General features: G+C 53.3%; 1 protein-coding gene across 1 annotated transcript; it reads right to left on the reverse strand.

Moving 5' to 3' along the window:
- Nucleotides 1-2,034: 2,034 nt before the first annotated feature.
- On the reverse strand, nucleotides 2,035-25,040 carry PDIA4 (protein disulfide isomerase family A member 4). Its single transcript, XM_023639904.2, has 10 exons — nucleotides 24,544-25,040; nucleotides 18,560-18,740; nucleotides 16,762-16,967; nucleotides 14,288-14,426; nucleotides 11,376-11,581; nucleotides 11,089-11,247; nucleotides 8,131-8,282; nucleotides 4,734-4,890; nucleotides 4,049-4,282; nucleotides 2,035-3,286 (listed from the first exon to the last, which is right to left on the reverse strand). Exons 1-10 carry the CDS (start codon nucleotides 24,629-24,631, stop codon nucleotides 2,871-2,873), a joined length of 1,938 nt encoding a protein of 645 aa, XP_023495672.1. The 5' UTR covers nucleotides 24,632-25,040; the 3' UTR covers nucleotides 2,035-2,870.
- Between the last annotated feature and the right edge of the window lie 660 nt (nucleotides 25,041-25,700).

Genomic DNA, 25,700 nt, shown 5'->3' on the forward strand with positions numbered 1-25,700 from the left:
CTCAAAATGCAGCCGGCCCCTCACACCCCTGCGGCCAGACTGGGTTTTCTACAAGGGAGAGGCAACAGGACAGGGACTGAGGGGCCTGCGTCCAAACCGCAGCTCTGCATTTGCAGACACCTGCCCTGGGGCTGGCTGACCCCTCCCCACTCCTTTCTTCAGCTGTAAAATGAACACAGTAGTTCTCGCCCCACAGATCACTTGAACGGGATAACCCGGCAAACTCCTGAACACAGGGTCTGGCTTTTGCTAAGGTCCCAAGTGTTAACTGGTATTGTAAAAATCTCAACCTGACCATGTCACTTCCCTGCTTAAAACCATCAATGGTTCCTCACAAAGTTCTTGAATAAGGTCAAATTCTTGACTTACTGCAAAAGGACCGCACATCTGGCCCTACCTCTTCCAGCCTCAACTCCCACCTCTCACCTCCACTGCTTCCCTCTGTGGTTTTCCAGTTACCCCGCAGTCGGATGCCTCCGTCCCCTTGCATCTGCTATGCCTTGGAAAGTGTACCCCTCCCCCCTCCTCCTTTGGCTCCCAGGTCAGCCTCTCCAAAGGGCTGCTCCAGCCTCCACACCCCTGCACTTGTCACCACGGCTGTGTCCACACCAGACTGGAATCGATTTGCTGCCTGTCTGCTTTACCTGTCTACAAGCTCCCTAATCAGTCTGGGGTAAATTCTTCCACAGAGGTAGGGGGTCTGCTTTTCATAGTCAATATAGGAGGAGTTAACTCAGGTAAGATACTCTCTTGGGCAACCTGGTTTCCAGATTATTTCAGAAGAGGATACACTTTGACTTCTGCCTCAGGGCCTTTGTCTGGTGTTTCTCAAACTCCAATGTGCTTATGAATCTCCAGGGATCTTCCTAAAGCGCGGATTCTGATTTAGCAGGTCTGGGGCGCAGCTTGCGACTCCGCATTTCTGACAAACGCCCAGGGAGTGACAGAGCTGCAGGTCCTGGAACTACACTGAGAAGCCAGACTTAGTCCTATCCTTTGCGGGTTCAAGCCAACCCATCCTTGGGTCTCAGCTCAGATGTCGCTTCAGAAAGAGGGGCTTTCCAGGTCATCTCAGTTCAAAGAAAGCCATGCTGTTACTCTCTCCTGGTGCCCAGGTCTCTTCCTCCTGGGGGGTGGGTTTGTGTGTGTACGTGTGTGTGTGTGATGTCTCCCTGACTAGACTGGAGGCCCCAGGGGAGGAACCACTTTGTTCTCCAGGTGGTGCTGGAGGAGCATGCCTCTCGGTTGTAGAAAACACCTTCAAGCCCCACACCCACTTACTCCTGTGAGCTTTCTGAGATCAAGTCCCTGAGGGGGAGGCCCACGTGTCCTCCTGATGGAAGAGGACACTGAGGGTGTAGGAGACTTTGTCACACTGGAGATTCTGAGAACTTACCAGACACCATCGCCCACCCATAATTCCCAGTCCACCTTGGCCAGACTCAACTTTAAAGCAGATCATTTGGAAAGACCCACCTACGCTGCCCCTTCCCGTGACACCTGCTTCCTGCCCCCCACCCAACCCCTGCCACACCCACACCAGTCACTGCTGAAAGAACTGCCACCAGCTCAAGAAACTTCAACCTCAGCACTTTTCTTTCAATCAAAACTAGGAGTGAGTGGCGGGGGAGGGGAGGGGGAGGCGGCACATCTCGGTGAAGCAACTCTTGGAATGCAACGGACATCACACAAATCCCCCAGAACCTGAGTGAGGGCTGGGCCAGCTTCTCGCCCTGTCCTATCCCCTCCTCCAGCCCCCAGAAGTGCTCAGGGCAGGCTCCTTGTCCTCTATCCCTACCCTATCCCAACAGAATGTGCCACTGCCCACCTCCACACAACCAAGAGCTGAGACACGGATGCCCCCCAGCTAGGTCAGGATGACACCCCACTGCGCGGACGTTCAGGGGTTGGGTGAGGTGACTTGCATTCTGCAGGACAGAGCGTCCTCCTCACCCGGCCCAGCTCAGCCTCTCCATCTTCAACTCAACCAAGGCTCTGGGGCGGAGCGGATGTTCTCTGACACAGCTGGGCAGGTTAATTTTCAATAATTTCTTTATTCCATCATGACAGCCTTCCCTATCTTTTCCATGACCCTCAAGTATCCACCTGTGCCTAGGTCATCTCTCCTCCGGCAATGTTGACTCTGAAGAAGCGAGGCTGCCTGCCACAGGTGGGTGGCTCTCTCCATGAATGAGCCTTGGAACCTGACTCGAAGGGTCTAGGAGACCTGAGAAACGCTCCTCACCCTGCAGTCCTTGGTTTGAAAAGAGAAGGCACGGCGATGCCCAGTCCTGCACAGAGATGGTGCTTCTCTCTGGACCAGGTGTGACTCAGAGATCGGGCTGAAATGTCATCCTTGGGTAGGGGCTTGGCGACAGTTCTCACTTGGTGCCACAACAGAAAGCAACAAAAGCTAAAGCACATCAACAGTCAAATCTTCTTCACCTACTAATTCCTCAGACAATGATAAAATAAAAGGCAAAAATCAACATGATTTGGCAAAGGTTTTTTTTAAAATTTTAAATAAAAAACAATTCACACAGAAGAGATTCAATTTATCTGCTTTGAAGAAATATATTAAAGAAAGTGGAAGGTTAAAAAAAAAATCAAACCCCAAATAATGATAAAAATAGATATATCCTCTGTAAAAATCTGGACTAATCTATTGAGTCATTCTTATCTATTCAGTATTCAGAGCATGAAGTGAAATATCAGGGTATAAAAAATTTTTTAGAAAAAGAAACAAAAACCCAAAGAGATAGTGCCCTTGCGCTAACCCATCAGCTGGGTGGCTCGCTGGGGTTCTAGCGCTGGCTGCTGGAAGCTACAATGTCCCTGGTCCCTCCCGCCCTCCGCAGACCCCATGGCCTTCAAAGTTCTTCCCTGGTCCTACTCAGTTTTGTGGCATGTTCTTCTATAAACTTGCTCAAATGCTCCAGATCTCTGTCCCCGTCCTCAAATTTAATTGGGTTCTTTTTGTCCCCACTGGGGGCAAAATAGATGGTGGGGAAGCCCTCCACTTTGTAGCGGTCATTGGTGACGTCGTTGGCAGTGGCATCCATCTTGGCAATGACCAGATTCTTGTGGCTCTTGTACTTCTTGCCTAGGGCAGTGTACACGGGCTCCAGCTGCTTGCAGTGCCCACACCAGGGCGCGTAGAACTCAATGAGGACGTCCTTCTTGGGGTCCATCACGATGGAGTCAAAGGTCTTCCCCACCACGACCTTGACAGGCCCCTTGTTGTTCTTGGGCACCGGCTGGGATTTGATGACCGGCTTCAATTTTCCTGCCAAGGAAAGCAAGCAGGGGAGGGGCATGAGTGCTGAGAAGGTCTGGGACCCTGGTGGCTCCGACTGGACCAGGCAGTGAGGCCCACCTGATGTGGAGGAGGATGGGGCAAGTCAAACGCTCCCAGGGCCGGGCAAGGCCTTGTCTCCAAAACCCCACCCCCAACAACAGGCAACGTAATTCTCTCTATGGTTTCCTCAAATCTTCCACTTTCCCGGTCCCAGCAAAGGCCAGAGAGGGTGCAGGTGGGCCTCACCCGGCTGTGTTGGGCCTCTGGGTCCTGTTCAGTGAGGCTGTCACAAGAGAGATGCTGCCGGTGCAGAGGGCTTGCTGGGAGAGCCGGCACCCGGGGCCCAGAAAGCCACAGTGGGGAGAAGCACTGAGCATCCTGGCAGACAGCGAGACAACGGCCACCACCTGCCAGCACTGGGGAACTGGGACCATGCGCTCAACCAGATGGAAAAAACATTCTGTGTACAGCCCCGTAGCAAGTTTTCTACACACACAATTTATTTCTAAAGTCCAGGAGCCTGTTCTACTTTAAATATTTTAAAAATTAGCCTTCTTGAAATTTCTAAGACACCTGTCATCTTTCTATTAAAAAAAAAAAAGAGACAGCAAAGGATGGAGATCCTCCGTCTCTACCCTCCCGTCCCTCACATCCAGGAGGAAAACCTGGGGGGCCAGGTGTCGTGCCTGCCCAGCCCCCTGCGGAGAGGAAGCAGAGGGGGCCCCGAGGGGAGGCCTGGCTGTCGCTCACCTTTTTTGAAAGCTGTGACAAACTCGCGGAGGGTGTCAGAGTCAAACTCGTCAGGCTCCATGGCAAACTTGCGGCCGCTCTCGTCCAGGATGGCTGCGTTGACGTCCTCCCCGCTCTCGCTGAGCCCCAGGTCCTTCACCTCCGTGGCAAAGTCGTCCTCGTCAGCCACAGCAAAGGTGTACTCGGGGAAGTCCTTGGCCACCTCCAGGACTTTGTTCCGCCAAAACTGAGTGGCTGAAACGGGACCAGGGCTGAGCTGAGCAGGGAAGCAGCTCCAGTCTTGGCTCAGCCGAAGAGGTCACTTTCAAGATTCTGTCGCTCATATCCTCTGACAAGGCTCAAGCCTCAATTAGAGATAAGCATTTCTAAAAAATGCCACCTTTGTGATGGGGGTCTGTGCCCAGTGACACAAGCCCCGCCTGCCTGGGAGTCGGGGCTGGTCTAGTCCTAGCTCTGCAGCCTCCGACCATCTCCAACTCTCAGCTGCCTCATCTCCAAGAGGGTGCTGGTCTCTACTCTAAGCTCCCCTCCTACTCAAAATGGAAGGAAAAGGCTAGCTACACAGCACAAATGGAAAACGACCCTGAGGTGTAAATAAAAAACACACCCAGCCACCAAACCACAAGGGTCTGGGGGCAGGATTCCCAGTGTCCCACCCGCCAGACAGGCCCTGGGGGTCCCTCACCAGCTCTGTAATCAAAGCCGAAGTCCACACTGTAGTAGACGACCACCAGGGGGCGCCGGGTGTACCGCTTGGCGTCGTTGGAGGTCTTGCGGTGGCCCACCAGGGGCAAGGAGTGCTTCAACACGTGGTCCTTGATGGCTGATCCCTCCGTGGAGCCCTGCCTCAAAGAGGGGACAGGTGAGGAGCGCCCAACAAAACACTCCCACCTTTCACTGTCACTGTTAATGAGTACAGACATCTTCTCTGAAGGGACATGGCACAGGAGGAGACGCTCCGGGCTTGCCCCACTCGAGCACACCCCAGTAATTCCCTGCTGTCTTTTAGGGCTCCTTCTCCTCCAGAGAACCTGAAGTGAGCTTCCCAGGCAACTGCAGATGCCCAGTAACCCTTTCCCCTAGGGCTGGGCTCACTGTCAAGGTCAATCAGAAACTGCTGGAAGAAGGCCTGGCTGCGGATGACAGCAGCTGTTAACGTGGCTGACCTGAGTGGCACGTTCCATCTTCCCCTCAGCTGATGCTCACAGCGGCCCCATCAGGGATGTTTTACAAGATCGCAGCACAGGGAGGTAAGGGAGCCCCGAGTGTACACCGCTTAAGGAGCCACTGAGGCTTTGCGTTCTGCCTTGAGAAACCACACTCTCTACCCCCGACACCAAAACACGAGGTGGCCTTGGGGAGGAATGTGGGGCCAGACAGAGCCGGACAGAGCCATGCAGCTGGGGACACTGCCCCACCGGAGGCCACCCCTCCCGAGATGGAGCTGGAAGGCTGCGGTGCAGGAAGCTCAGCTGGGTCTGGACCCCAGGCAGTTGTCCTTGGTCAGGCTCAACAATGGTGGCTCTTAAGGCTGGCTCATGAGGCTTTCCAGGTGTTTTCCAAGTGAAATGAAGCCAACCCTGACATTTACGCAGCATCTGTGACCGGCTGGACGTGGTGGCAGTTGCTCGGGGACACAGAGCTCAGGCTGTCAGCAGAGGTGGGATGACTGCCCTGCGGGACAGGCAGAATGCCCTGGACACAGAGGGCTCCCAAGGGCTCCCACTAAGTCAGGACTTGAGCCAGGCCCTCCAGACCCCAGCCTCAACACCAGAGGTGGACACTGCTGTCTCACTTTACAGGTGAGGGAACTGATGTCCACGGTTAAGCTGCTCGCCCTACTTCGTACAGCTAGGAAAGAGTGGATGACCACTGCCTCTTCCCCCAGGGCCCATGTCCCATCTGGATGGTACAGTCAGGGAGAAGGCCCTGTGTGGCACTGGAGGACGGGCAGGACTTGCCAGCTGGGAGGGAGCAGGAGGCACTCCAACGAGGGAAGCGGCAGGAATGAGGCAGGAGACAAGGTGCAGAGGGTCTGGTCCCAGGGCACTGGGTGGGGGAGGAAGGGAGGAAAGTGCTGGAAACGTGAACAAGGAGGGCTGCAGGGGGCCAGGTGGCACTGACAGCTCAGGACTGAACGTCACTCAGGAGGCGGACTCCAGGGTAAGGTGGAGTGACACCAGGGCACACCTGCTCCAGAGCCGAGCACTCACATCCTGGGGCCTCAGTGTGAACTCAGGCCAGGGCCGCCTCCCCATGTCCTGCAGGCAGACTGACTCCTCATCTCTCAGCAGTGCTGCATGTGCAGACTCGATACTCGGCTTCCTCTCAGCTATCTTACCCGGTCTTCTCTGTATCCTCACTGCTAAATCCACTTTGTTTTAAGTTGCATTTACTGTGTTGTGTGAATTTTTACAAAGCAGCCTTAAACAATTTTTGGAACAAAGGTGGCATATAAATAATATCCATCTATTTAAAATTTTTTTTTCCTGCTTTTTCTCCCTAAATCCCCCCAGTACATAGCTGTATATTTTAGTTGTGTGTCCTCCTAGTTGTGGCATATGGGACGCTGCCTCAAAGTGGCCTGATGAGCGGTGCCACGTCTGTGCCCAGGATCTGCACTGGCGAAACCCTGGGCCGCCGGAGCCGAGCGTGCGAACTTAACCACTTGGCCACCAGGCCAGCCCCTAAAATTTAAAAAAGAGTAAAGTGGTAGGGATGTATAATAGTCTAGACTGTGTGACTCTTAACCTTTTTGGGGTCAAGGACCCCTTCAAGAATCTATTGAAAGCTACAGACCCCCTTTTCCTGGGAACCTGCATACCACACAGAACTTGCCAGACTTCCCAAGGTCTGCAGCCCCCCAAGCTCATCTGGGTCCCTCTTTGGACCCCGCGTCAGTATCTGAGGATGAAAGAAGAGAAGCTGGAGGAGAGGAGATACGGCAGCCACCATACATCCAGGGCAGAGGCGAGGGGCCCCGAGCCTGAGCAGCAGCAGACAGACGGGGACGCATGGGAGACTCTGAGAAGGGGCGAGGGCACTAAAGACCCGGGCTCAGAAAGCTTAGGGCGGTCTCTCCAGGGCCACGCTGTGTTCCCTGGTCACAAGAACACATCAGCAGGGGCATGGCTGCTCTCTGCGCTGCACGCCCAGAGGACTCAAGTGAGGAGGCGCAGCTCACCCTGCCCTGCCCTCCGACAGGCACCACCTCCTCCAGGTCCTGTGAGCTCTGGCCCAAACGGAGCCGGTCATGGCACCCCGGGAGCAGTGCTTGCCCAGGAACAAGGACACCTGTATTTTCCCCTCGGTCTGCTCCTAAGCGGCTGTGGGACTCAGGTTGAGACAGCTCATTTCTCTGCATCCAGTCTCCACCAAACAAAAACTTTGCACTTGAGATCTAAGGTTTCTTTCAAATCTGGAGATCTATTCACTGAAGCACGGGCTCCTGTGGATCCAGGCTCATGCCGGACTAGGAACTCCCTCTGCCCTTCTGAAGGTGAGAGTGTCACACCCTTCAGGAAGATGAGGGTGGAGAGAAAAGAAGGCCAAACCCATGTGCCATGCTCCACAGCTTCATCCAGTGAACAGAGAGGCTGGCCATGGCTCTGCAGCCTATTGGCAAATGAGGCAGACCTCTGAGCAAGCAGCATGTCCTGGCAGGAGCAACAGCAGAGATGCAGGCAAGACCCACAGCGTGGGGGGCACCTACGGGAGGGGCGGTGCTGCCTGCCAGGACACAGGAAGAGTGGCAGCAACTCTCTGCAAAAGTGGGCAGAGCTCTGCCAGGACTTTGCCCCAAGACCCACCAGGTGTGTGGGAGCCCCCCAGTCTCTCCAATAAACCACGGGCCACCCTGCTGGCTGTGTTCCCATCCTCAGCCTTCCAGGAACCTACGCCCTCACCAGGGGCCGCGGAAGGCACTCCAGACCCTACGTGCCTGAAGCCCGGAGCAAAATCTCCATGCTTTAAAACCCCAGCAGTGGCTCTGCCGGCGTCTTCATGACAGTCGGACGCCCAAGGGCTGGCACTTTGGAGGCGCTGGCGTTGTGGCCTGGCCGGTGCGGAGAGCCTGCACTCACCTGGATGTCCAGCACATTGCTCCTGGGCTCGTATTTGGATTGGAATTTCTCAGGCTGCATCACGACCAACTTCCCGGGGGAGACTTTCAAGAACTTCGCTATTTCAGTGCTGAAAGTGTGGTGGAATTTGTAGTCTTCTCTCAGGTTGTTAGCTGAGAAATTAACAGAGGGATCAAGATACAATTTATTAAGTTGATTGCACGACCTAGGTTTAACTCATTATCCATTCTCAGCCAAAGCAAATGCCCTAAAAACAGTGTAATTACCATGGAGAATGCTGTGCGGGCACCACTAGAGCCTAAATGCTTGAAGGGAGTTTGGATTTTAAAACTTGGTAAAGATGTAATGCTTTAAATACTCTACACTGGAATTTGTACAAAACAAAGCAAAACAAAAACCTACAAACTGAATGTTCACAGAAGAACTTAGAGCTAATTTGCCAGGAGCTACGGTCAACTGCCGCCTCCAGTGCTGAGAAGCACATTAACCTCAGACAGCGTCTGTCACAAGAACGAGTGAGCATCGCACCCTCCCCAGGGGGGCCACCTCTCCTCCTAGAGTTGGTGGGCAGCCTGTCTGTGGGCTGCCATTCTTTTGCTGTATGGACACTTTTATTTAAAAACTCCCAAGATGAAACCCCACACTGACTGAGGATACGCTAAAACAGGGACTAGCAAACTTTCTGGAAAGCATCAATAAATATCAGACAGTAAACATCCCCAGCTCTGCAGGCCGCACCGTCCCAACCACTCAACTCTGTGCCGCAGTGTGAAAGCAGCTACACAATGCGTAAAGCAGCACGTGGGGCTGCGCTCCAATGACACTTAGAAAACCGGGTGGGGCCCGATCTGGCCGAGGGCACCCCTGCCCTAGATCCCCCTGGCGAACGCACTCAGTCCCTCCGCTCTGGCCTTGCTGAGGCATGCAGACCCATCCTGAGCTGAGTGTGCGATCCACACACTGGGTGAGACCCCAGAGGTGCCACCCCACCCCTGCAGGCAGGCCTCCCAACTGGGTTACAGGAACACACGGCTAAGACAGTACACCACCTGTTTTGGGGGAGGTAGGGAGTGGCCTGGACAAGCTTATGGCTTTCGGAATCAGACAGACTTGGATTCAAAGCATAATTTTGACCTCACTGTGTGACTTCAGGCATGTTAGCTATTCACCTCCCCATGCCTCAGTCCCTCCTCTGTGGAAACATGAGAGTCCACGTCACAGAGCGCCGTGAAGATTAAATAAGGCGGCCCCTCCAGAAGGCACTCACTCGCAGGCCAGTCTCCCACTCCTGTTCTGAACCTCCACATGCCCCAGGCATTTGTCATCAGCTGGCCATGGGTCAATCGCCTCAAGACCTTCATTACCCACCACGTTCACAGCCTCTCATAGACGGACTCGCACCCCTAGGGCCGTCTCTGGCTCCTTCCACGCAGTCCACAGTGAACGGGCGGGCATACCAGGCCCAGTGACTCTCACCCCTGCCTGCTGCCTAACCCGACCGACCAAGCCACGTGGGAGGCACACGCGAAGTGTGGTGCCCAGACCCGAAGCACGGGCAGTACCCAGGCCCACCCGGCCCTACTGCACCCGATCCTGCATCCTAACACGGACCCCCGGGGATTTACATCCACACAGCGTGAGACTTGCACCCGGACATGGCCCTGGACAGGCCCCCTCAAGCTTCTTCCTGACTGGTTACCAGTGGATGACAAGGTTACCTAATCAATAAAGACGGAGGAAGGCCCTCAGGTCTCATGTTGGACAGGGGAATGGAATTTAGCTCTACCATAAGTGTCACCACGCAAATCTGCATCTGACATACGCACAATTGTTACTGTGTAGTGCAGACATTAGCACAAAGTGGCCAGCAGTGCATTGAACAGATTATAATTACCACTTTGAAGTAGGAAACTGAGCGAAGGTACGTGTGACCACGGGGTGAGGGAGGAGGGCGCTAGGAAGGAGCTGATAAGGATGAAGAGGACCCTGAGTGTTCCTCAAATAGCCATCTCCCACTCATAACCCAGGGCCCCCAGGACGGCAAGGACCCCTGCCCCCAAAGAACACCACTACTGACAGCTGTTCATCACAATGTCACTTCTCAGACGAGCTAAACCAGCATTCACTGGGTACTTAGGATTACCAGGCACTTGGCTAGGCGCTTTATTTACATTCATTTACATTACATTACATTACACTTACATACATACTCAATTAACCTAACCACCTCTCAACGAAGAAAAGATCATCATGCTGGACGTGAGAACGCCAGAGTGATCAAGCCACTGCCTGTGGTCACAGTGCTAAGAAGTGCCAGAGCCAGGACTCCAACCTGGGTCTGATTCAGAGCTTTCTGGTCAAGACCCTCCCCTTGCAGAGGGGCTCTGGGAAGGGGAAGAAGGTAGACAATGAACTTGGATGACCTCCCCTCCTCTCAGAGGCCAGAAGGGAGATGGCGCAGCTATTTAGTACGAGATCATATCGCCCATAGGTAATCAAGGCCACAGGGAACTAACCTCCAACCTCAACCCCAGAAAGGAAAGCATGTTCCCACTGATGCCATCTCAGTTCTGCCATCAAGCCATCCCCTAAATCAACGCCCCAGGGTTTTGTTTTGTTTTGTTTTTGAGGAAGATTAGCCCTGAGCTAACATCTGCCACCAATTCTCCTCTTTTTGCTGAGGAAGACTGGCCTGAGCTAACATCCGTGCCCATCTTCCTCTACTTTATATGTGGGACATCTACCACACCACGGCTTGCCAAGCGGTGCCATGTCCACACCCGGGATCCAAACTGGCAGATCACGGGCCACCAAAGCAGAACGTGTGAACTTAACCGCTGCACCACTAGGCCGGCCCCAAGCCCAGGAGTTTTATGCAGAAGCAGCAGACTCCCCAGCAACCTCAGACAGATGGCCAGGACGCATGCATTTTCTCCAGCCCAGAGAGCCACTACTTACCAGCATCCTGGTACTGCTGGTAGGCTGGGTCACTCTCTGCCTTAAAGACCCCAATGATGATGACATCATCTCCATCCTTCAGGAACTCCTGGACCTGCTTCAGGGCCTGAATCTCCTTGGAAGGCGGCCCAGACTGCTCGATCATGTAGTCAATGATCCCTGGGAGCAGAGGTTCACTTGAGGAGGGGCCCAGGGTTCCAGGGCGCTCTGCTGCGGCTCTGCCCGCTGCCCACATCAGCCAGGGAGCCTCCCCTTCCCGCCAAGGTAGGAGGAAGAAGCCACTGTACCGTATTTTTCCCGTGGGCCATTGTAATCAAAAGGCTTTCCCTTGCGGAAGATTTTCAGGGTGGGGTAGCCAGAGACATCGAACCTCTTGGCCAGGTCTGTTTCTGCAGTGGCATCAACCTTCGCCAAGGGGATTGGGGGAGAGCGCTTGCTCAGCTCCTTGGCGGCCTTCTCATACTCGGGGGCCAGTTTCTTGCAGTGTCCACACCTGCAAGAGGAAGCCAGTTCTGTCAGGGGCTGTTCCAGCATGGACACAGCCTCGCAGCTAAATGAGGAAAAGATCCAACTTGCATTCCTGAGCAATTTGCTTAGATCCAGCCAAGCTCTGAATGTCTCCTAGGTGAGGGCGCTGAGCCAGTCCCCTGGAGAGGCCAGCATGACATCGCTTCCTCCTGTGGCAGTCACACGGGGTGTGTGTGTGTGTACACACGCTCACAGGCAACACAGGTGCAGACAGGAGTGTGACTGGGGTGTGGGGTAAGACAGAAGAAAGGCCAAGACAGACAATGTCCTAAAAGGGGAGATTTTCTTGGTTGGAGAGTTGGGATAGATAAGGAGGATGGCTTCATACAGGATGTGACAGTAGATCTGGGACACGAGGGACAGGTAGGAAGTTGACACTAGCCTGTTAAAGGAGGCGTGAGGCGAGGGACAGTGGACTAAAGTCCTAACATAACGAAAGCATGGAGGACAGATGGAATAGCGATGACAAACCCTCACTGACACCAACCAACCAGGGCAGGAGGAGGCATGAGTCCAGAGACTTTGGAACAGAGACAACCTAGAATGCCTCTGTCCAACAAGAGCCTGTGGACCACATCCAGCCTGGCATGGCAAGCCGGGGGCTTCAGTACTGAGCAAAAACAAAACCCTGTCTAGTCAAGGTCCTCAGGACCCCCAGGTGAACTAAAGGCTGCCTCCTGGAATATGCACACCATTCGCAGGTAAAAGGATAACTGTTCCCCTGCCGTATTAGAAAGAGGAAGAATCTGCACTCGAGGCACGTACTGAGCACCAATGTGAAGAAGTGGCCCGCTGACCCAGCTCAGGGTGTCACACGTTTATGCTCCACAATGGGCCCACGCAGCGAGGCGTCACAGTGCTGCTGCTCTTCCTTCAACACCCCCCGGCCCCACAACGGGCCCCTCTTGAAGCAAAAACCTCGGAGGAGGGCTGCAAGGGCGCCACAGGCCTACCCGCCCCCCACATGCACCATAGCGTTCCCTTCCTTCTCCCGTGTGCAGGCCCAAGGACGACCAAGCACAGCGTCTTCTGCGGCAGGATCCAGAGCTTTGGGGCTTTGTCACAGAGCACACGCCACCTGGGGTCACGCCTGTTTGCCCCATGGTCATATTCCCGATTCTGGTCTACGCCGCCCATCCTGACAAACACCAAGCCTGCTCAAGAATCAGAACCACTAGCTGATCCATGGTGAATTCACCAAGATAATAAACGGCCCCTGGGGCTGTTCCTCGGGAAGGCTGACAGCCTCCTGGACCACCAGCCACAGGCACATCTCCCTTGAAAACAGCCTGCTTTGCCCGGCTCTGTCTACTCCAACTGCTCAGGTCTCCTTCCCTCCTCAAACAGCAACACCTCTGCCCCTAAGCCGCGCTCAAGGAGTAGTCACTGTCTGCCACTGCCTTTCTTTTTGGCCTCTTCCTTCCCCCGGTCCTGCCCTCACCCCACCTTGGTCCTTCGGATTCCTTCTCCTGAATGTTCCATTCCAATAATTTCTGCTTTCCCCTCTTCGACAAGCTCTGTCATCACTCATTATCTGACTGCCAGAACTGGCTATGATACCTGTGTATGTGGCGGTCATGCAGCCACATCCCTCACAAACGCTAAGGGACTGGCCTGACTCCTCTGCAGCACTGGGGGCTCCTATTTTCTGGCAGGGAGTGGGCCATAAGCTTGGGTTAAGGGATTACGTCTTCTCCAATCCTAACCATGTCCTGGGGCCACTGCACCCAAACAAACAAGGGCTCTTTTGGGGGCAAGTGGAGGCGGGGCCCCCACCAGCCAGGCTCTCTGCTGCTTATCTCCTCCCAGAGCTAAAGTCTGAGATTGGGGGTTGTGGAGAGGCTGGGCAGCATCAAGAGGCACAGGTTGTAATGGAGGATCTGGGAGCACAAGAGGCCAAAGGAGACAGGTGAGCAGAGGGACAGACGGCAGGACAGCTGTGGAAACCAGAGGCTCCGGCGTGAGAAGGGGACACGTCTCAGGAGTGAAGCAAGGCTGGGGGTCATCTTCCAAGATTCACTCTGGAACAGCGATGAGCAAAGATGAAGACAGATGAAACCATGGTTCAAACACCTCGGGAGGGAGGCAGCAAGGCCCCGACTACAGTCTGGGACAGGCAGCACGAGGCGGCCAGCTGCCACCACCCCACCTGCTGTTGCGGCAGCTCTGCCCTTTCCTCCTTATCACGGCCGGACAAACTTCCAGAGCAGCACTTCAATGCCTTGCAGGACAGCAAACAGCGCCAGCTCCCACTGCGAGTCATGGCTGTCAGAGTGCTTTCACAGCGACACTTCCCCCGCACTAGCAGGTGTGCAGTGACAAAGGTGATCTAGGCAGACACAGGCCTGGTGCACAGTGGTGTCCTCCAGCCTTGAGGGGCCCGGGATCACCCGGCAGCCCCCTTACGTGGACACGTGGGCTTCACTCTGCTCGACACTCCTGGCCTCTGTTTAGCCTCATCCTATGCCATGGGAGAAGACTGCACAGGACCACCCACCCCTGCCCGGACACTGAGCAGCTCCACTCCACCCTTTGCACACCTTGGTTTTCAGCCACCTCTGCCTCGTGCAGGGGGTCTGCCTCTGACACGCCCGCCCAGTGCCTGCTAGGGTACCGCGCACAGTACAGGGCCGATCAAAATCCGAATAATGTGAGAGCAACACCATCTTACCATGGGGCATAAAACTCCACAAGAATGATGTCTGCATCGTTCACCACTTCATCGAAGTTGTCTTTAGTCAGCACAAGCGTGACTTCTGGGGGAGGTGTCCAGTTAGGCTGGGAGATCTCTTTGACCTTGGCAACAATTTCTGAAAGAAAACCAAAAAGACTGAGCATAGGCAGACCCAAAGCCGGTGGGCACTCACCTCACTCCAGAGGCAGGTGGGGAGGGGCGAAGAGAGAAAAGGGCGGGGGTGGGGGGGAAATGACACAGGAGAAGAGGGAACATTTGAGTTCCTGAAGTCCAATAGCATCTCTAGCCAGGGCCACTCTGCAGTTCTGAGGCCACAGGTAGGAGTCAGAAGGTCCACTGCCTTGCACAAACCTGCACACTTCTCTACGGACCACAACCAACCTGATGGGCGAGACTCCGTTCTTACGGACCACGGTACTAACTGCAAGTGAACCCCGAGGGGGCACCTCCCAGTGTCTGGACCACACAGGCCCGGCAATAGTCTTGGGGGCCTCCCCTCTGCATGTGCAAATATATACGCATTCACTCATGCACACTTAGCACCAGCATATTTCATCATGGTAAAATGCATGTGAAAATGGAGAAAAACGACAAGAGGAGCAGCTCCCCCATGGCTTGAGTTGCACCAGCATCACCTGGGAAGCCATGAGAAGAAGGTCCATTTGTGGCTTTGGTCCCCAGAGCAGGAATCAATGGTGGGAGCAGGACACAGAACATACTCTCACAAAGCACTTTCCAAGTGGTTCTTAGGAGCAGTGGTGGCAAACTTTTAAAAACGTCCCCTTTTTTGCAGTGGAACCCAAGGAGCCAGGTCTGAGAACCATGCCTGAGAATGACAAGCTTTCAGACGAAGCGAGCACCAGCAGCACCTCCACGGCACCCACAGGTCAGGTGCCCGCCCCAGCCCACGCCCGACGCCGAGTCAGCGAACGCGGAACAGGCCCATTTGTTAACACACACTTGGGGGGCCGACTGCCCGAGGAGCCCACTTTGGCCAGTACTGCTCTCAAGATTCCAAATGGGGTCACATCCCTAGAGGTCAAAGGTTGAGCACAGACCTCCAAATATACAGGCCTATTTACTTTTAAACAGTAAACTTTCAGCATGTTTTTAGATTAAGTTCCTTATGTACTGATACAGCTACAACAAATTTGTTAAGTAAAATCATGAAGGTGCAGATGGTGTTTAAGATATGCTAATAATTGTGTGAAAATTATACACATAGATGTATCTGCTTTGATGTGTACAAAGTATCCATGAAGGGCACAGGAGAAGCGTGTTATACCAGCCGCCTTACTGGAGGGGAGCTGGGTGGGGCCAGCGTGGAAAGACTATTGATTATCCACCTCTTTGAATTCCAAACCACATTATCTAGTCAACAAATACAATGTGAAAGTATTAATGGTCGTGATCATGTCTTCTTCACGTACCCACAACGGTTCCAGCGCTCAGAGGATCACAGGACAGACTCTTGCACCAACTCAAAGGAAACTTGGGGACCAAGTCCGAGTGACCTCATGTTTTGAGGATGGGGAACCCGAGGCCTGGCAAGGGGAAGGCCCTTGTCCAGGACACAGCGCTATTTCACAGCTATAAAGACCCAAACCCTGTGCAGTGCTGTTCTCACTATGCCACACTGGGAATGGAAAATGGAGCATCGAGTAATTTTTTTCTCAGTGATTAAGAGATATGCAAAAGATGCCACAATTTTATTTGTTCATTCATTTAATAAAATTTATTTAGTGCCTAGGTGGGGTGGAGGGTGGGCACAAAGGGTGAAGTGGTGCACCTACAACATGACTGACAAACATTAATGTACAATTGAAATTTCACAAGATCGTAACCTATCAATAACTCAATTTAAAAAAAAAAAAAGTAAAAGAAAAAAAAATTTATTTAGTGCCTAATGTGAGCCAGGCAGGGATCCATTAGGCCTACTTTTAGAGAACCATCTGGGTCCCACACTACTGGTTCTCAATGCAGGGCTCTGGAATGGCAGCCTTGGCAAGCCTTGGACTTAAGAAGCTTCGCTCATAAGAAATGCAAATTACTGATCCTGACCTGAGACTTACTGAATCAGAACTCTGGGGATGGGGCTCAGCCATCTGTCTCCACAAGCCCTTCAGGTGACTCTGATGCAAGGTAAACATTAAGAACCACTGCTCTAGAACAGCACCAAGAACCCTGGCCTCTTATGTCATTTCTTAACACATCTGCTCTAGACCCTGAGTTTCATGGTCTTAAATGGGAAGGTATCCCCCTACCCAAGGACGAGTTCATTTTGATCGTAGTTACCTCAAACATTCCCAGAAGCTGGAGCTCCCAGGGGTCACTCCTAGTCCCCTCAACTTGTCTTCCTTTCTATTATCCAAATTCTCCCTCCCCTCACTTTCCGTTCCAGGAGGAGAGTCCTGGCCCCAGCTTCCTCCAACAGCTCAGGTACCACTCACCTTCCTGGGTCCTGGAGCCCTCGTAGTCGACAGCCTGCCCCTTCTTAAGGATCTTGAGGGTCGGGTAGCCACTCACACCAAACCTGCTCGCCAGTGCCGACTCCGAGGTCGCATCGATCTTAGCGACAGGAATGGGAGGATCATTCTCCTTCAAAGTACTGGCAATTTTTTCATATTCCGGAGCAAACTGCTTGCAATGTCCGCACCTAAGAATTAGATTTAGGGAAGCAGCAGCAGGTTAACTTAAGGAGACTTAAATCCAGCAATGCACAAAAAAACGGTGGCATTAGGACCAGAAATGTTTCCAGTTAAGAGGAGAGACACAATGTAACACAACAGGAAGGCCAAGGCAGCTGGACATCAGATAGAGGTCTGAATCCCAGCTCTGCCTTGGGCAGACTTCTAACATCTCCAAACCCCAGGGTTTCCATCTGTAAGTTTCTCAAAGTTGGGCCCAGGGATCCCTTTCAGGGGGTCTGTGTGGTGAGAACTCTCTACAAAAGACGTTTTCTGTCTTTTTCACTCATTCTCTCAGAAGCGTACACTGGAGCTGTCCAGAGGCTCCATGAACGACAATGATGGCAGCATGCTGACATTAACACGCAATGGGTTATTGTGATTTAAAAATGAATTAATACTTTTTTATTTCTCAGTTTAATGGTTAATACTGATAAACATGACCCACATAAAAAGCTATTTGGGGTCCTCAATTTTCCAGTGTCAAGGGGTCCTAAGACCAAAAAGTTTGAGAACTGGTGATCTATAAGATAGGAATATAATGGCACAGACCTGTTCAAAGGACTATTTAGATATTTTATGCAAGACACCCTGTACCATGCTTGAACAGCAGGCACTGGACAAATGACATAAGTATATCTTGACTATTTTGTCTCCAAAGTCAACCAGGGAGGGCAGGAGGAAGAAAAAAGAAAAGAAGGGATTGTGAGATTTAAAACGAACAAAATGGGGCTGGCCCACTGGCACAGTGGTTAAGTTTGCACACGTTCCGCTTCGGCAGCCCAGGGTTTGCCGGTTGGGATTCCGGGTGTGGACATGGCACCACTTGGCAAGCCATGCTGTGGCAGGCGTCCCACATATAAAGCAGAGGAAGATGGGCACGGATGTTAGCTCAGGGCCAGTCTTGCTCAGCAAAAAGAGGAGGATTGGCGGCAGATGTTAGATCAGGGCTAATCTTCTCCCTCCACCCCGCCCCCCCCAAAAAAGAACAAAACCCAGCAGAAGAGAGGTGAGGGAAAGGCGCACGCGCTGAAAGGTGCCACACCGTGAGGGTGAGAGACCAGAAAAGAAGTGGGGCACCCGGCTCTGCTTCCCCCAGGGTCTGTGTGCCTTTCCTAACTGGAAACCACGCCGCAGGCCAAGCCTGCACTGGGCAACCGGCCTGACCACTGGCAGGAGGAGGGAGGTGGGGTGGCCATGAGATGGGTAGGGGGCAGAATCTGTAACAAGGGACATGTCTGTCACTGACACAGTTCTCCAAGTCATCACAACTTGTTAAAGGTCCCCCCGCCTGAGCTGTAACTATCAGGGGACATATTCATATTTTAAACTACTAGAGTCTGAAACAAGTGAGACTGCGGTCCCTGAGGGCTGGCTCATTGGATGCTCGATGCACTTGCGGAATGCTGTGCTCCTGGCGTTCCTGAACCAAGGGGCCAAATTCCTGCACGCAGACACTCCCACCCTGCCAAATCTGGATGACTCTTTGAGAGGTCAAGCATGCGAGCACAGAGAAACCCCTGGTCCATCCAGCCGACTAAAGCAGAATGTGGGTCCTCACCATGGAGCGTAAAACTCCAGTAGCACTGTGTCTTTGTCAGCCACAAAGTTATCAAAGTTTGCGTCTTTTAGGACTAAGACACCATTTTCTTCCTTAACTTCCAAGTCATCCTCCTCTTCCTCATCGTCATCGTCCTCCTCCTCATCTTCCTCCTCAAGGGCATCCTCCTTATCAGAAGAATCTGAGTGGAAAACATCCAGACTGGTTAGAGAACTGGTGACTCTCCTCCTCAGAAACCTCCCTAGAACCCCAAACCCTCAAAAGGTGTCATAAGTACTAAGTGGTTCCTGGGGGCCACCAGGAGAAGAGGTGGTGACATCAGGCCTCCCCCATCCCAGAAATTATGCTCTAAATTTGCACACTGGGTGGCCTCTTAAGATTTCATTTGAAGGGAGGGGATGGTTAAGAGATATCTGAAAACAAGAGGACTAGAATTTAAAGGCTATATGCCCCAGCAGGACTCGCAGGGCAGGACTGGCCCCCTCTCCAGACGTAGCCCCCTGGGGCTTGCTGTGCATGCCTCCTGCCCAGACTCAGAGAACCCCAACGTCAGCCTCTCCTCCCCACCTCCTGCCGGAGGTCTGATCCAGTCCTCGGCACCGCCCCTCTGCAGTCTCTCCGGGCCTCGCCCCCGCAGCACAGGCTCCTCTACCCGCAGCCCACGCCTGGCATGTGAGGAGCTCCTCATTTTGTGGTTCCCCCACATCTGTGCTCAAGGGCAAGGCTAACTTTAGGGACATGCCTCCTCTCGCTCACCCTCTATGCTTTCCAGAGGCAGGGCCTCCTTCAATCTCCCGTGACCGAACGACTGTCTGATTCCCAAAACAGTACAAACCGGAAATAAGTACTTGATCTCTTTTCATTCTCGAGGACGGAATACGATTTCCACTTCTGAAAAGGGGATGGCATTTTACCTCATATGCATAAAAAACAGCCCCAGAAGTTCATTATCCTTCAGAGAAAGTTCGAAGTATGAAGGGAAGAGGATGGGGAATTACGTTTTGCTTATAAAGTCAGCCCTGAGTAATCTCCAGGGTGGGCGTTATCCCATGAAGAATTTTAGGGATTTACAGGTCAACATGCATCAAGAATATACAACAAATTACACCTGTGCAGGATGCCCTGTCTGGGAGCAAAGTTCTCTTCCCAGAATGCAAGAATCCGAGTACATCTTATTACCAAGGTTCAAATGACCTTTTTGCCCAACTACAGATGCAAGGAATTGTGGGACCGCACTTGTGTTAACTAGGCTCTCCAGCTACTGTCACATGGGCATGCAGAAGTGCACGATTTCATTAACTCCCGAGGCAGGATGTTTCAAGGGGCCAAGTAGTCATTTTTGGAGGTGCTCCCCAGGAGATAAACCAACTCTGAGAGTTACAGCTATCTGGGACTGAGGGTGAGGTTGGGGCTTGAAAACCTGCCCTTGGGATCCTGGAACCCCTGGGACTTGTCCAATCTGAGCCCCGCCCCAACTAATCCAGTGGCGCCTCTGCAGCTGCTGGACAAGCCAGGGAACTGGTCTGGGTGGGGTGGCCGTTTTGTTCATTATCGTTAAGATCAACCCAATCTGCAAACTAATTACAAAAAGCAAACCAAAAACCCACCTCCTCCCCACGGAGCCACACTTTCCTCAACTGTGTCCCTTTAAACATCCCACTGCTTTTTCCTGACTTTCACATTCCTCTCTCCGCTCTCCAACTTAAAGTTTAAGTTCCTTGGAGGGGGGGGGGGGGTTGGGAAGAACAGCTCTAAAATCCAAATAGAAACCAATTTGAGAAGTACAAACCAAGCAAATGCCCATATTTCTTGGGGCAAGTTCCCTCCCTGCCCTGTCGCCCCTCCCCACCTTTGCACTCTGGGCCACAGCTCTCCAACATCCCCACTTCCACGGTCACCTCACCACCTCCTTCCTCCACAGCAGGAACCCTCTGGGGTGGACAGACCTGCAGAGGCCCCAGGCCCCCAGCACTGTCATCAGGCAGCATCAAGAGGGCTTGGGGAGAGTGGTAAGAACCAGGCTCCTGGGGTGTGTAGAGGACAGGACCTGAGGGAGACCCCTGGGCTCAGGCCCCATCTCCACCTCTTAGGCTGATGGCCTAAGCTTGTCTCTTTACACTCACATCACACTGAATCCCCTTCCACTGGTGACTGGCAGCCGACACTCTACACTCAGGTCCTGACCTAATGGCTCTTGGGAACTTGAGTTTCACCCTGGCTGGCTAGGGGTTCCAGGTATTTCCAGGAATACTGCAGGACAAGTACTGAGCTTACCTAAGCAGGCCTGTGGGACGCTAGTCACAATGGCCTTCCAAAAGGCTAGTCTGACCACCCCTCACTTGAAGGTCCTACCCAAAGTGAGCTGCATGGGGGCTGCAAACCCGGGGAGCCTAGGAGGAACCACATGTGCTGCCCGGGACACGGATGCTCACACGGTCTGGAAGGCCTGCTGAGGGCAGTTTGGCAGGGCTCGCGGGCCGTGCATATCCACTCTCACTGCCCGGCTGCTCTGTCCAGTATGAGAATCAAATTTACCTGCAGGCAGATGGAAAGACTGGACGGAGGCTGAAAAGAAAGCACTGGGGACCTAATCCGCTCTTCAAGCTAGGGCAGAAACAGGGACTTGGCGATCCGCTCAACGCACGGGGATAAGGCGAACTTTACAGAAGAGAAAAGCAAAGATGCTCTGAGCTCTGTGCTCAGCCCGAAGCGTCTGTGACCACCACTAGTGATGGGGTCTCCTGATTAAATGGGTGTCCGTGAGTTACCATGGGACAGAGTTCCTAAGAGTGAGCTCATTTCTTGCTACTTTAAAAAAAAAAGATTTTCATTTTATATTTTTAAGGATAACAAAGAAAATGACAGAACATTCCCCTACGTAATTAAGGATTCTCATCTGCATTAAGGTGGGGCCCCTCCTTTCCATTCCTCCCCGACACGCAGATAACCCTGGGATGGTTCCTCTGCAATGTGAGAAGGTGTGGGCTCTGTATTCCTATTCACTAGACACCCACACATCCCTACCCGGAAAACATCCCACATTTTAATGGGGAGACCACTCTTCACTCAGTTTCACTTTTAAAGTTGGACATTCTGGGACAGAAACATATCCAAAGCCTTCCAGCACCTTCTGGAAGGGTGCCATCCTCCTCAGCGTGAGGCCTGGGAAGGCTCTCGCAGCTTTTCTACATTGCTTAGCCCACATGTAAGGGCCACTCCTGAAATGTGGGGCCGCTCCTCCAACCAGGTCACTGCAGGCCCTGTCCATTCCCAGCAGTGGATCCCTGCCCAGCCTGGATGCAGGCAGCTCCTTCAGGATGCCCTCCCTCTACCTCCTCAGCTGGCCACTCTTCACCCCCACAAAGTGCCCGTAAGAGCTGGAAAAACTCTACCACTAGGTCAATACTGAATGTTTACATTAAACAAAGAAATTAACTCCAGATCTAACTTTATTACAGCCGACATTCATTATGCGCCAGGCACTGTGCTGAGCTCCTAAACATACCACCTCACCCCTTGAGGGGAACACATTACACGCACTGTACAGATGAAGAAACTGAGGTGCACAGAGCTTTCGTCACCCGCTCAAGGATAACAAAGCTGCTCAGTGGAGGGTCCTGACCACTCACCTGCTATGCTGTATTGTCGCATCAGAGTTTCTTCCCAATATACCCTAAGTTTTAGGGGGAATCGTTTGATAATTACTTCTCAGGAATGAAAAGAGATGGGCAGGTCCTTAGCACTACACCCAAGTGAATTTCCACTTACTTTCAAATCTAAACCAATCCCAAATAAAAGGAGGCAACAACCAGCACCAAAACATTTTCCTTTACTACTCTGGCTGGAAAGATGTGCAGAGGACAAGTGACTTCTCATCTGAGACATGGAAAGCCTGCATCCTGTGGCTTACACCATCAGAGCTTAAGCTCTATTTAGGAACCATGTTGTGGGGGGCGGGGGCAGCATTTAGAAACTCAGACACCACTGTGCTGTTTGAATCTAAAATGTAAGAGAGGCAAGCAAAACAAAACAGCCCAAAGACTTGGAACTTCTGGGGTGGAGGGAAGTGTGGCCCCTAAATAAATCCACAGGACTTGTTACCTGTGATAGGTATTTTTGTTTTTGTTTTTCTTTTTGAGGAAGATTAGCCCTGAGCTAACTGCTGCCAATCCTCCTCTTTTTGCTGAAGAAGACTGGCCCTGAGCTAACATCTGTGCCCATGTTCCTCTACTCTACATGTGCGATGCCTACCATAGCACGGCTTACCAAGCGGCACCATGTCCGCACCCGGGATCCGAACCGGTGAATCCCCCCTCCCCGGGCCACCGAAGCAGAACGTGCAAACTTAACCGCTGAGCCACCAGGGCGGCCCCTGTGATAGGTGTTCAAAGCAAAGGGCCAGGGATGCCCTCAGGGATGGGAAAGTGAAGATGAGGACTAGAACCCCCACCCCACCCCAGAGGATGCCCCTCAGAGGCCAACCACGGCCATGACAACTCCAGAGGTTCCTGAGCTCACCCCAGAGGCAAATGCTTCCCAGGGCCTCCACTGCATTGGTGACCTGTGACCCAAATGATAAACTTACTGGACCTAATAGCCCTTGGTGTTCACCCAACTTTACCACTCTCCTAGGCGTCTTAAAAATCCCCCCCAAATGGAATCACTGGATCAAAACCAAGACAATGCTATTTTGCTTTCTGGCTACATTCCAAAGACTACCCTCCATCCCCACTGGTCCTCCCAAAGTTTATTCTGCCTATGAATCAATGAAGAACATCTTTAAAATGCAGATTCCAGGGCTCCCTCCTGCATTCTGCTTGGGTATATTTCGGGACTCTAGATTTAAATAGGCACCAGGTGATTTAGATAAAGGTCCCAAGACACACGTGTGGGCTACACTGCTATCTAGTTCCTTTCAGGTGTTCTTTTCACCAAGTGCCGGTTTTTACTTCCTCTTCTATTTGGGGACAGGCTCCTGAATCAGTGATTCGCACATAAGTTACTCAATCCGTCTGAAAGAGTATAAAGTTCACACTTCCCCTACAAACTAATATTAGAAAAAAGGGGTTATTTACATTGGAGCAAACTCAATAGGAAAAAAAAAAAACCAGTCATCAGGAGAAAGGCCGGAGAGGAAGAAGATTAAGACCAGCAACGGGATGCCCTGTTCTCCAGCAATAGCCGCCTTCTCTTGACTAGGACTTCTAATTTTCAAAGTTCTCTTACGCATTTATTGCTAGCTTATTTCCAAGAAAAATGCAGGAACCATGTCTAGTAGCTGTCTAATGTTCCTACTAGAGCGGGCACTTGATGGGCCCGAGCCACACATCATCCTTTACTCCCGGAACCCAGCGCAGCGACTGGCACGGAGTCGGTGCTGAATAAATGCTCGCAGAAGCAAAGGTCTCTCCGGTTTCTAAAAGATGCAAACCAAGCCATCCCTTTCTCCCTCAGACCAGAACCCTTGAGTCATTTATCTACAAACCCCATCTTTAAGAAGTAAAATGCTTGCTGCCCGCGGCTGCCCCAGAGAGTTCCCGATGCGGTCTCCAGACCCTCGCCCCTTTTCTAAAACCTGTTTTGAAAGCAGTGGCCCCTCTCCCTTCACACTCCCCGGGCGCGTTCGTCTGGAAATGGTAACCAGTTCCCCAGCGCCCCTTCCCAGGGACGGGCAGTCCGCCTGGACCCGAGAGAAATTTAAGCAGAACCACGGCGAAGCAGCCAGTTGCAAAGGCGGCACTCGGCACCCTCCCCGCGTCCGAGCCCCCGTGGCGGGGAGCTCGTTAAGAGGCCCGGCCCCACAGCCCGCTCTCCCGGGATCTCCTCGGCGGCCCTGCCCACCGCTACGCCCGTGGACTCCCCCAAGTTGGCGCCGGGCGCCAGTTCCGGAGGGCTCCGCCGGCACCACCGGCCGGGTCGCGCCCCCGCGACCCCCGCGCGGCGCTCGGCAGCCCGCAGGCCCGGCCCGCCGCCCGGCCGCTCACCTTCGTCCGGCCCCCCGGCGCTCGCCACGGCCAGCAGCTGCGCCAGCGCCAGGAGCAGCAGGAGCAGGCAGGCTTTCCGGGGCCTCATCGCGGAGGGGCGGGGCGCGGCCTCTCTGCGCCGGCGGCCGCTGGGCGATCGGGATCTCCGGCCCGGGGCTCGCGAGCCAAGCCGGAGGAAGGGACAGAAAGCCCCCCGAAAGACCTCGCCGGCGATTGGCTGGGGGCGGGGGAAGCCACAGGCCGGCCAATCCCAGCCCGACCCGAGCGCGGGCCGCGTGTGCCTCACTGGGCGGCTGAGCTCCGCCGCACCGCCCTCCGCGCCGGCCCCCTCCCCAGCCTCCTCCGCGCGCCCAGCGCCTCGCGCGTTTAAAGCTCCGAGCGCTAACGTGAGGTGCCCCCTTCTGATTGGCTGCGTCGCGGCCACCAATCAGCGGCTGCCACTCGGTTTGCTGGGAACACACAGGCTGAGAGTGGGAGCGGGGAAGAACAAAGGCGGCGGGCCAGAGCCTGAGGGGCGGGGCCTGGCTACGCATCGAGGCTCGATTGGCTGATGGCTCAGTGGGCGGGGCGGGGCCTGGAAGGAGAGGGGCGGGATGCAGCTCCTGGTCCTGAGGTCTAGCTTGGCAGGAAGTACACGTGTCCTTAGCGGAGCGGTGGGGAAAAGGGATGTTCGTGTAACCTGCCCGGGCCCCGGGAGGCTCAGATCCAACCGGCGTCGGGGCCCGAGCAAATCTGTCGGTGGGAAAAGGAGAGAACAGGACTCCCAAGTCAGCTTCGTCTTCGTGGGGCTTCTTGGTTTCTTTTTTCTGCTTGAGCAAATAAAAGTTTGCATTTCTTTCCTGGGTTAAAACACATACTGGGCTTGGGAGCGGGGATGAGCATGCAGTAAAATTAATTCAGAACTAAGATTTGGGGAAGCTTCTCTCCACGGTTTCATCTATGAACAGGCCATCGGATGCGTGTCTAATCTTCGCCTCATGTTATTTATTCCTCTCGTGATTTTTTGCATAAGTGATACATCAGGTAGGCAATCTAGTGGTTTACCTAAGTCTATAGACTTGAGGTCTCACCTCTTGACAACTTAGGAGAAGAAAACTAGGTTAAGATAATGATTTTTGTGTGTCAAGCCTGTGGTGTGTATTAGGGTTTGAGATTTC

The sequence above is a fragment of the Equus caballus genome, chromosome 4 (assembly GCF_041296265.1).
Source record: "Equus caballus isolate H_3958 breed thoroughbred chromosome 4, TB-T2T, whole genome shotgun sequence".
NCBI classification, from domain to species: Eukaryota; Metazoa; Chordata; class Mammalia; order Perissodactyla; family Equidae; genus Equus; species Equus caballus.